The 18,491-nt window shown below is 46.6% G+C and overlaps 1 protein-coding gene across 1 annotated transcript; it reads left to right on the forward strand.

Moving 5' to 3' along the window:
- Window positions 1-11,039: 11,039 nt before the first annotated feature.
- sost (sclerostin) lies at window positions 11,040-16,970 on the forward strand. The gene is made up of 2 exons (XM_053414258.1): window positions 11,040-12,684; window positions 15,235-16,970. The coding sequence occupies exons 1-2, from the start codon at window positions 12,441-12,443 to the stop codon at window positions 15,642-15,644; spliced, it is 654 nt and encodes a 217-aa protein (XP_053270233.1). The 5' UTR covers window positions 11,040-12,440; the 3' UTR covers window positions 15,645-16,970.
- Window positions 16,971-18,491: the final 1,521 nt, after the last annotated feature.

Consider the following 18,491-nt stretch of genomic DNA (forward strand, 5'->3'; position numbering starts at 1 on the left):
TATTATTTCAGTGGGAAAAAATGCCATTTTTCATGCTGCGTGTTTATACAGAAATCAGTTCATATACAATCCAACCTGTGAGAACATGCATTGAAACGTCCAGTGGTGCTGTGACCTCTTCCTCGGAGTCTCCTGCAGGGGGCGTCCTCTCATTTCATCATCTCACACCCTTGAAAATCTCTCAGATCTGAAGCATCACAAACACTCAAACACCTGAAATCAGAGGAATCCGGCGCAGTCGTTCGAATCTGAGAGCGTTTTCAAGAGTTACCCAGCGCATGCGTCGCTCTGGATTCTCCTCATCACCTCATCCCGAACCCCAAACCACACAAACTCCTGAGCTGTCTCTTTTTTAAACAATAAAACAAGGAAAACTCTACAGACAGAGAACCACTGACCTCCGAGCCCAACGACACACACACCAACATTGTGCCAAGCGACCGACTGTATTGTGCAGAAGCCATTTTGTACGTTGTTTGTGATCGGCTCTGTTGTCTTTATAGACGAACGGGGGGGGGGAGGGGGGTCTCACTCATCTGAATGTTTCCATCTTGCTCTACGATACGGCCCTCCTTCTGGAAAACTCGAAAAAAAGCAACAACTAACTTTCCACAAGTTGGGAAACAGTACATGTTTGAATTGGCTCCAGGACGAGGGCACGTACTCTACAGCATCAACTGCCGGCTCCGCCCTGCTCATCGATTCAGCCATCGACTGCTCTGGTCTCGTGAGGAAGCCGCGGTGGAAGTTTTCTGTCAAAACGATTTATTGACCAGTTTGAGCCTTTTACAGATATATGGGTCGGTATCAGCTTTTATTGTTTGCTGATGTGAAAACGTTGATTTCACAGATTGTAATATCTCAAACCTAAATAACGTGTTTTTCCACAGCTTCTTGAAAACGACATCTTACAAATCGTTGGCAGTTTAAAAAAGAAAAACATGTATATCGGCCTGTATGTCAGTATCAGACATTTTCTACTCCCTCATACTGGGCTTTGTTCTTTGAGGTTTAATCAAAGTGACAAACAGAAAACTTCCAAGATGGCTGCCCTCCTGGCTCCAGTCTACTTTATGCATTGAGTAACAGACAAACACTGCCACCTGCTGTTCAACAAATCTCGTGGTTTTTTGCACAAATCTCTTTTTTTTTAAAAACAGCTGATTGACATCGTGACGATCCAGCCCCTCGTGTTTCTTCTTCTCTGTCTGTGAAATGTAGCGTCAGTGTAAAGTTTCTTTTGAACAAGGTACCAGCATCACTTTGTGGGTTATACTCCAGGTACTTTATGTATTATCGAGAATGTCAAACGTGAAATGCCATTTATGTATATTGTTATATATACCGAGTATGTAACACGCACTAAAGCAAACGTGGATTTCTGCATTTTACTGTCATAACTTGCCTATTACAGTATACAGGTTGTTGGGTTGTGTGTGTTCAGAGTTGAAAGTGCATTTTCTTCTTGAGCTTTTTATTTCCATTTGTCCTGTTGCAACGGACTTAAGCTGATTCCATGTTTATTATTTTGGCTTTTCTAATAAAGATGGTGTTTTTTTTTTGTACCATTGGAAACTGAACTTTCCGCACACGTGTGATTGTGATTCTCCAGCTAAGTGTCATCATCCCTGTTGTTTTAGGGTTAGGGTTTATAAGGTAATAGTAGCCGGACCTGGGCCCAGGCTGTAATTGTGATTCATTCACGGTGCTTGTTTAAACCCGAGTTACCGGAGCAGAGAGCGGGATTGAAACCATCGAGCACCGAGCCAGGTAGTCGTGTTCTTCATCACGGAAGAGAACAGTAAATTGACTTACAAATCATTTCCTGTGATTTCCTTGTTCCCACGAGGTGCGGCTCGGCCATCTGCGCCGAAGTAGGCAAACGGCCTGACGCGCTAAGAACCCTCCGTAAGTGACAGTTGATATCTGACATCATGGAAAACCCATCTGGCTGAACTTATCTCGAATTGCCCATGATGCAATGAGCCCCGTTCATCTGGTTCTCCTGAGGGCGTCCAAACAAACACTGGAAATCACTGCTTGGCCCAGGTAGAGCGCTGACTCCAGATCTGTCATCGTCTCCTGGCTCCCATCCTGACAAACGGCCTAAAGCAGGAGCTCCAGCACAAATCAGCCGACTCGTCCCGGAGTCCGTCACACTGCTCTGGGGGGGGGGGAAGCTGTAGCGGTAGTGGTTCCACGTCCATTCGTCTCCAACTCCGACATCCAGGGACAGCAGAGCCCCCCCCCCCCCCCCCCCATCCCCACCCAAAGCCTTACAGATAAAGTTTAGTTGGTGTATCTCACTTCACGAAGCAGGAAGGTGTCGGCTCTCTTCAGAACGAGACATCGATGAAGTTCACTGGATTTTAAACTTGCAATGTTGTTTTTTTCTTACCTTGGAGAAGTCCCTTCTTTCTTATGTTAAAGAAATAAATGGCCGAGGTATTAACATCTGATCACGTGTGGTTTGTACCTGTGACGTCCAGGAAAAAGAAGGATTTGAGTTTGAGGAGATAAAGTATCTACTGTACTATAAAAGTCTGGCTATAATCTTTTTTCTTTCTTCTTTCTTCTTCTTAAGTGCATTTGAAATGGTTTTATATTTTAAACCAGTTTATCTTTTATTTTCCCAGTATCGAGAGGACACATTGTTCAAGAGGGGATGTTTTCTGAGGCCTCCGTGACCTTTGACCTTAACGGTTTAAAGTCCTACCAGTTAATCCGTGAGTCTAAGTGAACATCTCTGCTGAAGTTGAAAGGATCTCTCTTGAGGTTCACAAGGTAAAAACAGGTTTCATAAGGTCACAGTGACCTTGACCTTTGATCAGCAGATTCTAATCAGTTCGTCTTTGAATCCTCAAATCAGGTCTGTCCCATAAAAACTGTTCATGTTTCAAGAAGTGATTCAAAAACAGGTAAAGTGCTGGAAACAGGCCTCAGGGTCCTGACAGTAAACCCCTGGTCCTCCTGAGTTCAAGCACATGAACATCGGAGTCAAACAATGACGACACAGTTCAGAGAGCTGGTAGCACGGACCTCAGTTCCTTTGTGCTGCTGCACATCTCCGCCACTAGATGGAGGCAAACACCTGCTCGAACTCCACTTTAAACTGCCATGAGGAGGAATGACACATTTAGAGGAACGGAGAGGAACAGAGGGAGTCAGAGAAAGTCAGGAATGACATCAGGAGTGGGAATGAGATGACAAAGCGAGAGGAGAGCAGAGAAAAAAGCTATTTTATGTTCCACAGGCCCGGACACCCTCCACCTGTGATGGAGCTCTGTCGCAGCGTGGCGTCCAGCAGGGTCAGCGAGGAGGGGTCAACTCCCTTCTACCTTCTCCTCCTGCACCGCGGTCCCCTCGCACACCCCAATTACCGCCGGCCAGCTGTGTGGTCCCTCAGGGGGCCCCAGTAAACCAGGGACCTCCTCCCTGCTCTGGCTGGATTCAAACCGCCGCTGCGAGTTGAGCGTTTTCAAATCGATGTGGTATGAAAAAAGGGGGGTGGATAACGGAGGAGGTATCGAAATCCCTGCATTTAAAAAATAAGCTCCAGACCTCTGGGCCTGCACGTCGGTAACCGGTGTCTGATTCTGACGGAGAAACATTCCAGGTCCAGCTCCTCCAGCCGGGAGACGTGAGGGGCAGGAAGTAGCTGGAGCAAAATGGAGGGATTATGTGTTGCGGCAGGTTATAGGTCCCACTCGGGCGTTTATTTGAAGGAATCCAGGAGGCTTGTTTCTGAAATCTCATCAATAATGCTCGCAGGCCTCAGTGTGATGAAGTGCCATTTATTCCAGCTATGTGCAGCTTTAAATATTTATGGCCGAGGCCGGAATCCACGCAGACGACTTCCTGTTTGCACCGGTGGCATTTTAATTATTGACTCAGGATGGAAACATCACCGTCATTTTTTAAATTGTCAGACTTTCTCCTGCAGATGAAAGAGTTTCCCTGCATCATCGTGTCGTGGCTCAGAGTCTCTCATCCTGTGTGAATAATGTGGCTGGAAGCTCGTGTGTGATTCTTGTTTATCGAGGGAAATGAGTCATTGATTTCCAATCAGTTGCAGATATTTCTACCTCCACGAACCGTAATCTCAGCAAATATGAAGTTATCAGTTCCCTTTGAAACTTTTATTGCTTGTTGACTCATTTGCTCCGGGCTCGCTGACGTCCACATCGATTTCCAAACCACCAGTCGATTGCATTTTTCTTTTTCTTCTTCCTCCCCCGTGTTTAGGGTTCATCAAACTACTTAAAATATGATTATAGTCCTCAAATATGCCTGCCTGTAATTTCTCCCTTCCCTCCTCATATGGGCGATTCCTCTTTCAACTTCGCTCTCTCTTCTTTAATGGCCTTATCAAATAGAAAGCATATGATGTTCCCCCTTTAAATCCTCCTCCTAATATCCCACGTTCACATCCGAGGAGGGTGGAGAGGATGGAATTACAGGAGGGCGAAAAGGGAGAAATGCACATCTGCGACGCAGCACTAATTATTAGGAAATGCTGAGAACAAGGGAGAGCGAGGGAGACGGAGAGAGAACGAGCTCTGGAGCTGAGCGATCCTCAGATCCTCTTCCAAGCGCCTGTGCCCGTGGTGGTGCTGCCTGTTTCATCTCCGTCCCTCAGGCCGTGGTTTACTGCACTTGCTGTGTGCGTGTGTGCGTCCTGCAGCGTCCAGCGTTTACACATCAAACCCGAGCAGACATGAGGAGAACAAGCTGCCGTGGCACAGAGACACGAGCCGGGGAGAGGAAGACTCTGGAGGTGCTCGGTTTGTGGTGAAGAAACAAGGAGACAAACTTCACGGGGGGGGGGGAAGCGATTGATTACTGCGGAAGGAACAATGTCCCGAGCTGAGCCATAAACCAAAAAACATGCTGATCGAGAGCCGGTGGCTGCGGTTTGCAAACGGGGACGTTTAATAACTGTGGAAAGTTTTCAGGCGACATTGTTGAAACACAGGCCTCGTGCTCGACTGTGAAACAGACTTTGCAGCCGCACTTAATTGCAAAGGGCTGCACATCATCAAGCCGCCGTGTCACCTCGATGCTTCTCCGACTCCACGATCATCCAGTCGCCGTCAGGGATGAAATGAAAGTTTCCCACTGAAGATAAGTTTTTAACGCAGATAGAAAACTCTGGATCGTTCACTGCTCGACCTGTTGGGCCTGTTTTCTGGTCTTGACGTTTAACTTAAGCTGCTCCAGATGGGCTGTACCACTCACTTAGCATCACCTGCTCAAAGTTAACTGCCCCACATTCATAGCACAGTCGCCTGCTGAGCCCCCACGCTGCAGCAGCTCATTAATAAGAGCGTTATTTTTCTGTTAGTCACGTTTTGCTTTTTAATAAGTTCACCTGAGTCACCGTGAAGGTTTTTTTCACCTTATTCAGAAAAGGCCGCTTTTCAGTTTTGACAGGAAGTGAAGCTGCGTCCTGTGCGTGAGGAATCATAAAGGTGTCATAAGTACACTCGCCTCATTTATCGTAAATATATGCGCACAAGTGTGTGAGTCCACGTTATGTATTCTTACATCACAGTGAGCACACAGCTCCTCTGTGCACACGGATCCACCCCGAGCTTCTTCTCGTGGAGTAATCAGTCTCCGAGGCGAAGCGAGCGAATGGTCCGTTGCCACATCCTCTTGGCCGCTCTGTGAAAACACTCCTGTCCTCGATGCATGCGAGCGTCTCGATCCAGAGCAGCACACGTGTGGTCAGCCTCTGTGACGAGCTGCATGAGAGCAGCGCTTCAGCACAGGAACAAAAATGGCTGGACCTTCTCCAGGAGCTGCAGGGTGGGTGGGCCTGGAACTCACGTGGAGCTGCAGCACCTTTACACGACTACAACCCCCCCCCCCCCCCCTTTAATGGACTCTGCTTCTAATTAACCTCTTATTTAAAGATTAAGGTGCACGAGCGTCAGATTATTCTCACGTGCCCGTTATCTTGTTTTATTAATCTTGTAAAACGGACGTAAAGTTGCAGCAGATTCTCCAAAGAGCTGCCGAGCCTGCTGCTGCTTTCATGCTCAATTTAAACACCTCGCAAAGCATTCTGGGAGATATGACGGCGAGGAGGAAATGTGCGGGCGTCGCAGAGGAGCAGCAGCAGCAGATTTTGACACCTTCATATATCACTTGTACAGATATTCTCATAAGACACATCACTTTTTTTTACAGCTTGCTAAAACACTTGTCAATCCCTCTCTTGGCACCTGATGGTCCGGCAGTGTTAATGTATGTAACCAGCACACAGACCATTACAGAGAACATGGAGGAAGACTGGGAGACTGTATTTGACTGAACTAAGACAAGTGTACTTCTCATATCAGGCTAAATCTAAATCTAAATCTAAATCTAAATCTAAATCCACCATTACATCAGCAGCAGGGTGCAGGCAGGGAGAGGTTATGTTTTCACCCCTGTTCGTTATCGTTTGTTTGCTGACGCAAGATTACAAAACAGTTTCAGATTACCACTAAACATTTGTTATGGGTGAGGAAAGATCCCATAAAAGTTTGGTGCAGATCTGGATCCAGGAATTTGTTATTACCGTCTTTCACATTCTCAGATTGGGCGTTTTTTTCCTCCTTTTCACTGTTTTCCCAGAAAAAGAATAAATGATTGTTGATCTGAAAAAGAAAATAAGGGAAGTGATGTCTATGAGTGTGTGAGCAGCCTGGTGCAGATTAATCGAATTCAAGACGGGTGTTTGTGGAGGTTCGTTAAGAGACCAAGTAAAACCAGTTTGAACCATTTAACTTGCCCAACTGGATTTGGACACTCTTATCTTAGATATGTCTTAACTACGCAACGATGCATTCAACACACTTTGTTTTTGTGTTTGTTAGAGACACACAAACACGCAGATGGACTTTGTGCAGCCGGATCATTTGTTGGTTAATTTCTGCAGCTGCTAGGAATAGCACCTGCGGCCGGCTGGCAGGCAGCGTGCCGGTGGTGAGCGGTGTGCCGGGAGGCTCGGGCTGGTTAGCAGACAGCTTAGTGTGGTCTCTGAGGTCTGGCCAGACCCGTTCCCACAGCTCCCTCTCCCTGGCTGCGAGGCTGTTTCGATGGGCGTTCTTTCTATTTTGATGCTGAAAAGCCCAAAGACAAACAATGGAAATGGCTGGATCCTGATTCATAGCAGCCAGGGTCAAATCTCCCGGTTTCCCCGTGTGGAAACCACATGAGAGATCAGAGGGGAAGAAGAATCCCACTTTGGACTTCTGGGCTTATCACGTCTCAGCGAGAGCTCGCCGGCAGCAGTCGTTCAACTCCCGGTGACCTCCTGCTCCTCCGGAGGCACCGGGGGGGCGGCGGCGAGCAGACGAACGCTTTCTGCCAACGGCTCGAAGTCAAGAAAAACGAAAATACTAATTACTGGCACCCAGGGGGGGCTGTCATCCATTTTATAATCTTTGTTGTCACACTTGATTCTCTTCCTCATGTGTCCTCAGTCTGTTGCACGAGGAGAAGATCGGGACTTTCTCTCTCCAGCTGAACATCGTTTTATTATTTTAATTAATGCGACAATGCACAGATTTGGTTCTGGAAAGAGTCGTGTGATAGATCAGTGGTGTGGGGGGGGGGAGCCCCTCACACGGAGGGATATACAAAGTGATGCAGAGCAGAGCCGCCGCTCGGCCAATACTGAAACTCTTTCATATACGTCCAGAGTCGACGCAGCAATCGATCAACTCCAGTCCTCTACGTTGTGTTTTCTCAGTTTTAGATTCTGGATATGAACGGAAAGGAAAAATAAAAATACACATTTGTTTAAGTGGATTTTAGACAGGGATAGTTTCACTTTAACATAGAGTAGTGATACATTTCAAATGAAAAGTGCAAGTTAAAGGTGAGAAAAAAATGTTCAGGTCCAGATGTGATTCGGTCTAATTGAAGAATTGAGCTGAATCTATCCACATGTGCTGAGATGTAAAATCTAGATACAAAAAAATCTGGATAACATTCTGAATGTTAACATAAAACCACAGATTTTCTAGAATATCCTGTAACTTAATCTGAGATGTGTTCATGTCAGACTTCACACGTTCTTGTACTTTTGAATCCCAATTTGTAAAAAGGAAGCATTGCAATTTCTTTATATATAGATCTATATATATATAGATCTATATATACAGTTTTTTACAGCTTTTCAAATCAAATTACACTATGAAAAGAATTGTGTAAAATTGAAATGTGACATTCGATGCCACCTTTCACTCCCTGACAGATTCACCTGAAACTCAATACGAAGTTTCCTCGGCCCAGAGACTCGTTAGAAACACACTCAGTCATAATGACATGGGAGGAAAAAAAAAAAACATTTTCCAACTGAGGGGCTAAAGAAATATGATAATTTCACTCACGATGATCCATGTTTCACGACGTCAGCTCGGTGAGGGTCACAGTTCACTTCACACAATGCGTCACTATTTGCTTCATTAAAAAAACAGGCCTGCTCGCTCTAACTCATGAAGCTCTGACTCTAATATCTTCCTGGGGATCGGTGTGGAAATAACCCAGAAGGTTAAAATCTCTTTTGCATAATTGCAGCAGACACACTGTGAATAATTTACCCTCAAACTCAGTTAAATATTGCAGCGTTTTCCACACAATCTGCGTATTTAGTTTCATTGGCCTGGAACTGAGAATTCGCTCCTCACCTGTGAGATCGAGCTCTTTGACGTGTGCCATATATCCACCAAGCACTGAGGGGGGGGGGTGGGGTGGTGGGGGGGAGCTGGAGCCTTTGGTTTATGGACTGAAAACAGTTTGTCTCCATTTCCATAAATAAATTAAAAAAGATGACTCTGCAGTGCTGGAGGCTCTTCTGCAATCTGGTGAGCATCTGATTGTTATTTGGGCCTCGTCGTGCTGTTATCATGACGCCGGGCCCCGAGGGCTCCAAGCACAAAACCCAGAGAGTTCTAAAATTAAGCCTGTGACTGACATCCGTCGCAATGTCGGCGAGAAAGTCTGTAATCAGAGCTGGCTTTGTGTCGACAGTGGGACCATCCATCGCTCCGGAATATAAAAAAACAACCTTCTGGCTCGACCTCAGAGCTGGAAGGTTGGAGACAATAGGAGGGAAGAGCTGTCTATTCTGGTTACTCGTGAACCTCTTGGCTCGCGGCTGGAGAATCATGCTCAACATCAGAGTTTATCAGAGTTCCAGCAGCAGCCAAATCAACACAAACATGAACCGTTCTCTCGTAGATTTGATACCTGTTGATCCTGATGAGTCGGTGGATCGATCCCGAGCAGCCGCCTCATCCCGTGTGAAACGTGTCCGTGTGTTTTCCACATGTTGGCAGTCGTCAGACCCTGGGACCAAATCGCTCATTAACACGGCTAACGTCTTCCCACCGGCTCCTCAGCGTCATCCCAGCTGCTGCCAATGTCATAAAATATGCCTGAAGAAGAATTAGTAAACAGCCAGAATCTCAGCTTGAAGAGATTTTTTTATATTTTATGACACACGCTCAAAAAGCTCTGCAGCCGTCTCTCCAGTTCCCGAGTTCTACCTGGACACGTGACGGCCGAAGAACCCGGCGCTTTACGAGAGTTTAAACTTTTACTTTTACCAAATATTTCTTACAACATTGATTAAAATGTGTAAACAGTTATTGCTCCGGGGAAACAAACCCAAACAGAATTATCACCCAGTTTTACAATTTCATTTACGGCCTCTCGTTAACACCATTCGCCAATGCCCGACTTCGAAATCCAAGATGGCTGCCCTCTTTATCAAGATGTTTATTAGCAGCTCTTTCTTTAAATGTGTCAAATTACTGTCTGTAGTCGTGTTAAGATGCGTGAAATTACACGTGATGCGTCTTTACGAATGGGTTTTGCTAACAATGGCTAGCTAGCTAACGTAAACTGTTCAGATTAGCGACTGGCTAAAGGAAACGTTTACATAAATCAACGTTTTTCAAAAAGGAGCTCGAAAACCAAAACATGGTTCAGTGGAAAGTGGCTTGAATCTGTTTGTGTTGCCGACATATGGTTTGTAATCATTTGCTAACATGAGAAAACAAAACAACTTTACAGGGTGATTACATGTCAACAATGTTTGTTTCTTCTTCCCTAAAGTGGTTAAAAAATAAATAGCGTTTAGCTCGATAATGTTTTATTAGACAATAGCCAAAACCATAAAAACCAGATAAAAATAAACATTTTCCAGATTAAGCAACGATTCTTTTTTTTAAACTATCGGTCGAACACACACTTCAATCATTGTGGTAAAACTACAACAACCAAAAAAGGAATCGAACGTGACAACTGAAATTCCTCAAAGCCTCAAAGTCGTTTCTTTGTCGTTTCAACTTAACGAGACGTCGACCACAACAAACGGATCTGTTGTTAGTTTCCTGTGGAAGAAAAATAATACTGATCTCGATAAACCAACATTATTTAGGCCTCATCTTTACAGGGTTATTCTTTTTAATGCAGCGTTATCCAGTTGACGACCAGTTGGCTGCAGCTCCAGACCCTGATTCGAGGCTTGAATAAATGATATATGATTATGGAAACATCTCTGAACCACAAATGATCGGGTACAACATGTGTCAAAGAGACGATATCGACCAAGATAATCCCTCCACGTCCCCGGCTCCCTTTCTTCTCCCGAGAGCCATTCTTCTGAATTGCCCCTGCTCAGCATAAAGAGCTGGACATTTTTAAAGAGGGGCCACTTTGATGCTAATGAACTCTAATCCCATCATTTCCCCCTTCAGAGGATTTGTGTGTTCTCCCTGAAGAGGGCAGTGTTTGAGTGAGAGAGCCTCCATCTGTCAGCACTCATCAAACCCCCGGGATGCCAGGAAAGTTGGAGGAGAGCGCACACGACGTCCTCGGTGCATTTTCATCTTATTCAAACCAGATCCGAGGATGAGGAAGATCGGCTTCTCCCTGTGAGACGCTCTGGTGTCGAGCGGGAGGAAGCAGCTTGTAAGAGGTCAGCGGATTCCTGCAGACAGATGAAGATTTGTGAAGATGGTCATTATAGTTTGAGAAGTACAACGCTGGGTAATGAGGCATTAATGATGAACTCGTGCAGGAGGAGGAGGATGTTGCAGCGGTGGAACAGCCTCGTTCCTCTGCTTCGCCCTGAGACTCGGTCCAAAATAAACCAGCTTCAGAACAAAACATAAAAAAAAGAAAGAAGCCTGAATGCTTTGGAGACACGTCATCCAGCGGAAGTCATTAAGAAGGAGGAGAAGATGCATTTGTTCACTTAATTCCAACGACAACAGCCCAGTGAGATCCTGTGTCTCACGCTTCACATTCACTGTTTCTCTCCCTTTTTCTCCCCCCCCTTTTTTCCATCTATCCTCTCATCTCCTCCTCATCACATCTTCTTCCTTTCCTCCCCCATTCCACCTCCTCTCCCCTCAGAGTGTCTTTATCGTCCTCTCGTCTTCTGTCATTCTGTCTCTCGCCTCCCCCTCTTATTTTCTCTTTTATCTCTCCCTTCCTTTTTCTCCTCCTCACTTTCTCCTCTTCTTTCTTCTGCTTGATGTTCACCCTTTCCCCTCTTTATATACTTCTCCTCTAATTCTCTCTTCTTCCCATGTTTTTTAAACTCCTCTTCTCTCCTCTCCTCTCAATATTGCCTCCTCTTTTTTACCCCCCCCCCCCCCAATTTTTTTCTCATATTCTCTTATTTCATCTTCTCTATTTTTCTTCTTCTCTCATCCCCCCTTATCTCACCTCACTTTTAAATCTCTCCTATTTTAATCTCACCCTTTTCTCTCATATCCTGTTTTCCACATCTGCTTTCTCATCTCGTCTATTTTCTTCATGCTCTTATTTTCATCCTTCTTCTCCTCTCTCCTCACTTTTTCCTCTTCCCTTTCTTCTCTCCTATTTTCTTATCACACTTTCCCCCTTTCATCCTTTCCTTTCCCTCTTTATAACCTCTTCCCCTCCATCTCTTTTATTCCATCTCCTTTCCTCTTTCTTTTATTTCCCTCTCCTCATCCACTGCGGCTCTTTTCCTCTCATCACTTTTCTCCCTCTCCCTTCCCCCCCCCCCCCCCTGTTTTTATCATTTCCCCTCCTCTCATCTCTCTGTCATCTCTCCTGTTTTATTCTCACCCTTTCCCTCCCTTTAACAACTCTTCCCCGAATCTCTCCCCACTCTCCTCTCCTCCCTTTGCGCACGCACCCATCTCTCCCCACCTCCTCGTTTCTCAATGAATCCTTCTCCCAGGTTGGACCCCTCCCACTTCGTGTAAGCACTTAATTGTCAGTCTTGACGAAACTTGCGTGAAAGCTTAAATACCGTGCGCGCCCCTGTCTTTCTCTGAGGGTTATCTCTTGTGCGTTAGTGTGTGGAGGTGCCAGTGCGTCTTCTCCTCCTTCTTCCACCTCCTCGTGCGCTTTGGCTCGTTCCGTGCCGCTGACCCAGCAGCATGCAGGTGTCTGTGGCCCTCCTCGTCTCCAGCTCCGCGCTCCTGCTGCTCCAGGGATGCTGCTCCGCCGTGAAGGGATGGAAGGGACTAAAAAACGACGCCACGGAGATTTTACCGGAGTACCGAGAAAATACCCGGACGCCCCAACAGGACGCGAACCTTCCGCAGGCGAGCAACGGCCGAAATAACACTGTGAATAACCGGGCGAAGAACGGCGGAAGAAACGTAAACGCAGTCTCCTTCAGTGAGTATCCCGTAGAATTATATGTTTCAAGTTTGATGTGTTGAGAAAGAGAGGAAACTGAAAGCAGAAGATCGAGAATTAATCGTGCGTAAAAGTGCGTAAAATGGTTTAAAAAAGGGCTCAGTGGGTTTATTGGAAGATTTTACGCGTAGATGTCAGGACACGTTTCAGGTCAGAATCAGTCAAACATTTGGCTTTAACAAGAAACCACATGTGAAGTGAACATGACAACTTATATAATAACAAATAGAGGACGAATTGAATTTAAACTCCTGCAATATTTAGAACTTTAGGTTTAGGTTTTGGGATTTTTGTCAAAGAAAATATTTTTCACATTAGTTAGATTAATTTAAGTGTCAGTGATGTGTTAAAAAATCTTAAATTAATATTTTATAGTTCTAAGAAACATTTACACGTTCTTCAGTTTCTGTAGTTTTCTTTTCACAGAAGGAAAAAATTGTTAATTTACTTATTTTCAGTTAATTAAAATAATAAAATCTGCTCCTAGAATAAAAGGATAATTTAAAAACACGTTTAATTCAACACAACCCGACTTAAAATCGCTGAAATTCAACCTTTCTTTTGAATCTGACTTATTTCTCACTGCGGTTCCCTGATCACCAGCAGCTCTGCTCCGGGGGAAACTGTTTCCTTTCTCAATCTGTCGAGTCGCGGGTGAAGAGCGGCGCACACACACATTCTTGTGGTTTCTTCCCCTGTACACAATTTGAAGTGGGGCATTCACAGAGACGTCAGGGCGTTTGTCTTCCAGGTTATTTCCTTCTCTCTTTAAACTATTAGTCAAGCTCTACTTACAACACAACTATTTGATTGCAACAACATGTCCTGAATGGAAAAAAGCCACAGATTGTTCTAGAGGACAACCTACAGGAGTCTTTTTGGGAAATTGTCTTAAACACCGGCTTTGAGAATGATTCCCACCTGTGACCACGTGAAGGTGGATGTAAGTTAATCTCACACTTGTTCTCTCCGAGTCAAGACGGGTGGTGTGATGTTGTTGCTTTCACTTAGATCAAGGCCACTCAAATAGGGGATGAAAGGAGAAGATGATTGAGTGCATTACAATAACGATGGCTGACGGGGGGGGTTAACAAATGATAATCTGTTAGTGAGACTCAGGAGACGGGACGAGGAATCACATGATTCGATGCAAATCCAGAGACCAAAAAACATCTGAAAAGAAAAAAGCATCCTCCTTGTTTTCATACGGATGAGCAGCAACATGTGTTGAGTTTCACACAGGGAGGCAGAAATCCTCCTGGATCATTCTCCTCATCAGCCTCTTGGCTTGTGTCCTGGGACGGCTCCTCATGGTCCCTGGGGGGGGGGGGGGGGGGGGGGGGGGGGGGGGTCTCAGCCGAGGCTCTGACCAGTGCCTGGCCTGGCTCCAGTCCTCTCCCAGGGCTCGTCTCTCTCTCTGCCTGGGGAGATGAGCAGCTCACGCATCTGTACAGTAGTGAAGTGTGTGAGGCTGTTCCTCTCCAGGCCACCCTCATTAGTCATTATTATTTTACAGGCTGACAGACGAGAGCAGGGAACAAGACAAACCTGACTTCTTTTTTTTTAGACACGGTGCTAACTGGTGCAAACCGCTTTCCAGTGCGTGCTGTTTGATGCCGTGTCCTCCTGTGGTCCCCGTCGGTGGCGGCCACAGAACAACACTGGATCAGATTCTCATGTGGAGAAGTCACCTCACATAAATCCTTTTGTTCAGCCCTCCTCCTGCCAGAGAAAGCCACAGAGGAAAACAGATCCCTCTCCGAGTGTATCATTTCTTAACCGACGGTTCCGTTGCCCCCTTTTGTTTAAACGCTGCTGCTTGTAAAGAAAGAAAACAACACACACACACACACACACACACACACAGGACAATAACTCATGCGTCCGGCTGTTAAAGAGCCGAGGCTGGACTATAGGATTACAGGCCGAGTGTGTTGTCTCAAATCAGTCTGGCAGATGTCCAGCGTGTTCAGAGCTGTACAGTCGCAGCACGGCCTTAAAATAACCAGACAGCTATTTACTCTTCCGACACCACATACATTTCCTGAGGGCCGGCGCTGAATGCCAGCTTTTCCTTCCAGCCCAAACCTCCATTAGGGTTTTGATTGAGCTGTTTAATGGTCCTCTGGTCTGGATTTGCTATCAGCTGATTGCTGCCAGCTGGATTTCCTCGTCAAGCCCCACCGTCGGCTAATGATCGGACCACGAAGGCGATTCAGGGACTCTGATATGATCTCACTGGCTTGAATCTGGACTTGAAAACACAAACACATTGTTGAGTTATGTGGGATTTATGAAAGAACATGTTTTTTTGTGTTTCACCGGGTATCAGATGAAATGTTGAAAATAAACGATTTCTGGACCGAATGAACAGAACCAGAGAAACCAGTGCTCACGCTGGACTGGGACAGAGCTGCAGCCCTGGAGCAGTTAACCTGTCCACTCCAGCGTGCCGGCATTTCAAAGTGTTTGTTTTGGGCCGACGCCATGAGAGTAACCGTGATATCCTGCTCCCCCCCCCCCCCCCAGGTGCCGCGGAGCTGAGCTGCAGGGAGCTGCGTTCCACCCGGTACATCACCGACGGATCCTGCCGCAGCGCCAAACCCGTCCGGGAGCTGGTTTGCTCGGGCCAGTGCATGCCGGCTCATCTCATGCCAAACACCATCGTCCGCGGCAAGTGGTGGAGGAGCAGCGCCTCGGACTACCGCTGCATCCCGGCACACTCCCGGACGCAGAGGGTCCAGCTGCAGTGTCCCAACGGCAACACTCGGACTTACAAAATCCGCGCGGTCACCTCCTGCAAGTGCAAACGCTTCAGGCCCCACCACAACCAGTCAGAGGCCAAGGAGGTGCCGAAGACGCACCGCGGCAAGAAGCACGGCCGCTCGGCTCAGGACCGGAAAAAGAACAACACGCCGCTGGTGGGAAACTCGTACTGACGCAGCTCGGCAGCATCTGAGGACAAAAGACTGAAGCACATTCACACACACACACACACACAGACACACACAGACACACACACACACACACACACACACTACACACACAAACCAACATATCTCCTTCAAATACGGAGGAGATGCAAGTTTAAAGAGAGCAAATTCATAAGCTAATTGCTGGGCTGACTGTAAGTCATCTGTTTGTTGTTTCAGCCGCCTGTGAGCATATGTGTGAACTTTGCTTATTTGCATGAGGGGATGAGTCGGTGCCCGGGCTCGGCCCGACGGTCACCGGTCAGGAGATGCAGCACCATGACGGATAATACGAACCAAGTATCTGATCACCCCAACAGCTCAGAACCTCCCTGCCCCCCCGCTCTCTCCTCCACTCAAACTGAATTCATTTAAACGCTCCCCGAGCCCTCGAGTCCATCTGTACAAACATCCAGAGGATCCAGAGCTCCGCTGCAGCGCCGCTCTGTGAAAAGCTGGAAAGGTGTACCTCCGCTCCAAATTGGTTGTAATCCATCTCCTTTTGGCCGCGGGTGGAGGAGATGGTGGCAGCTCAGGGGCTCTGGCGGTGGGATGTTGACAGTCTTGGAGAGACCCGGGCTCCACGCCGCTCCCCGACAACCCACCAAAGGCCTCACTCATCGGGACAGACCTACCGCACTCTCCACGCTGCATCAACCCCCCGACCGGGCCTGTCAGTCACTGGACCGGCTTTCCCACGACCAGGCGCCGTGAGTCAGGAGAGCAAGCGAAGCGTCAGAACACCACAGGGGGCGCTGGGCATTCCGGTGACTCCTCTTAATTACTAAATGAGCCCAATCCGGTGTTGGGATCTAGGTCATGAGAAGCCATTTCCTCCGGCCAGTTTCCTGTTTGCTGGAATCTCACACAGAAAGCGCACATGTGTGTAGGAGGCATCAGAAGATTGTGCGTGGTCGTGCTGTTACCTCGGGGCAGAGCGCTCTCCAACACGCCCACACTGGAATTCTCCTGGAACGGGCCGAACAGAGCAGCGAGCGACCGCTCACAGCCAAATCAAAAAAGAAATAAAAGAATTCTGTGTCAGGCTGCAAGATTCAAGACACCTCCACTCGGCTCTGCTCCCTAAATAACTCCGACCGGAAAGATAGGAGCTGAAATAACCTAAAAAGAAAAACAGAAATTCAGTTTTGAATCATTCTATCGACTCCTGAATAATCCGACAGGAAGAGGAAGTCGGACAAACACGATCTCCTTCCTCCGACTCCATGAAGAATATTCACCGTGTTTCCACAGATTGTCACCAGGCCGCTGTTCTGAGAAATGATAGCTTCTTCCCCCCCCCCCCCCCCCCCCCCCCACTCCTCCTCCACGTCTTCTAAATTCGAAATAGCAACTGGAAGGGAGCTGCGATGCAAACCTGGTGGTGGGGGGTGGTGTGGGGGGGGGGGGGGGGGGGGCGGCTGTTCTCTACAGACACAAAAGGAAGGACTGCGATAGAGAATGAACTCCATATTTATTTTTTATTTCCACATTTAAATTATTTATGCAACCTTTTTTTTGTAGTAAATGATTTGTAGCCATTATTGTCATATAGTGTGATAGAGAGACTTTGGAAATGAAATGCTGTACAGTACATGAATAAAGATAAAGGCAGATATATTTGAAAGCACCGGCTGTTTTGTGTTGTTATTCATATTCATACGTGTGTTTTTATTTAATCCAACTGTATCCAGCACTGAAAATAAAATAGCTGTGATAGTGTTTTTAACTCTTTCTGTGATTATGTACGTGCAGAGCTACATTATATCGTGTTATTAATGTTTTATATCAATATTAAAGTCGTGGGGTTAAAGTAAAGTTTCGCCCTGACTTGTTGCATGCTTGGAAAATCTCAAAATTTAGACGTGTGATGTCTGCGCGGACGAATTCAGCCAATCAGAAGGCTGAGGTTTGTCTGCACAGCTTTGCAGCAGAAGAAGAATCTTTACTCTGGAGATTTCCGCCTCAACTTTCCTTTGTTTTGCGAGGGGGGTGTAGAAGCCGGAGCCGTCACTCATTCCTCTCCACCTCTCCTCCCTTAAGGCTTCAAACTCGACTTTTCAAAAAAAGGCACCCCCCCCCCCCCCTCCTCGCTTTATTTGTGGATGTTTGTCATATCTGACGTGCAGCAGTCGAACGGGGGGGGGGGGGGGTTACACGATCCAGGCGCCGAGAGTGTAACCGGCTAAATGAGGTGTTTATATACAAAGTGTTATTTTGATTACCGGCACAGGGGCTCCCCCTGAGCGTCGGATAAACTCACTGTGAACACGGAACAGAAAGTCACTGCAGAAACTGACTGGGAACTTGTGCCACTGCAGAAAGGACGGTGTTACATTTCACTACATCATCCGTAACGTGTGGTCATCCTGTCGTTCTCCAACACGGGTTCCAGCAGAGAACACACATGCCATGCTCTCACTCAGGCAGCGAGGGCGGAAAACAAGTTTCCCAAGAAACTCAAGAACACGGGACGTGAACGGTAACTAAATATATTGATGCTGACAAAGCATCTGCCCTGCGTTACTGTACAAACACACACACACACACACACACACACACACACACACACACACTGCGACCCATAAATGACCCTTTCGAATCTGAGGTGCACCAGAAGTCCTGGTTCCCTACCCAGTTAAATTGAATTCATGGTTATGGGCACATTTAAAATGCATTACATTACAGTATGGTATTTATTCCTGGAGATATCTGAAATTAAAATAATCGTGCAGTATTTTTTGAATTATCTAAAATCATTTTTAATAAAGCCGAGTGAGCTGTAAGAAGTGGTTTTATTGTGAAAAGCAAACA

This window comes from Pleuronectes platessa, chromosome 21 (assembly GCF_947347685.1).
Source record: "Pleuronectes platessa chromosome 21, fPlePla1.1, whole genome shotgun sequence".
Lineage (NCBI taxonomy): Eukaryota > Metazoa > Chordata > Actinopteri > Pleuronectiformes > Pleuronectidae > Pleuronectes > Pleuronectes platessa.

Bases quoted from the DNA above. Each gene is read 5' to 3' on its own strand.
- sost (XM_053414258.1), top strand. From the start codon at position 12,441: ATGCAGGTGTCTGTGGCCCTCCTCGTCTCCAGCTCCGCGCTCCTGCTG. The intron at 12,685-15,234 runs GTGAGTATCCCG...CCCCCCCCCCAG, and splicing joins CGTAAACGCAGTCTCCTTCA to GTGCCGCGGAGCTGAGCTGC.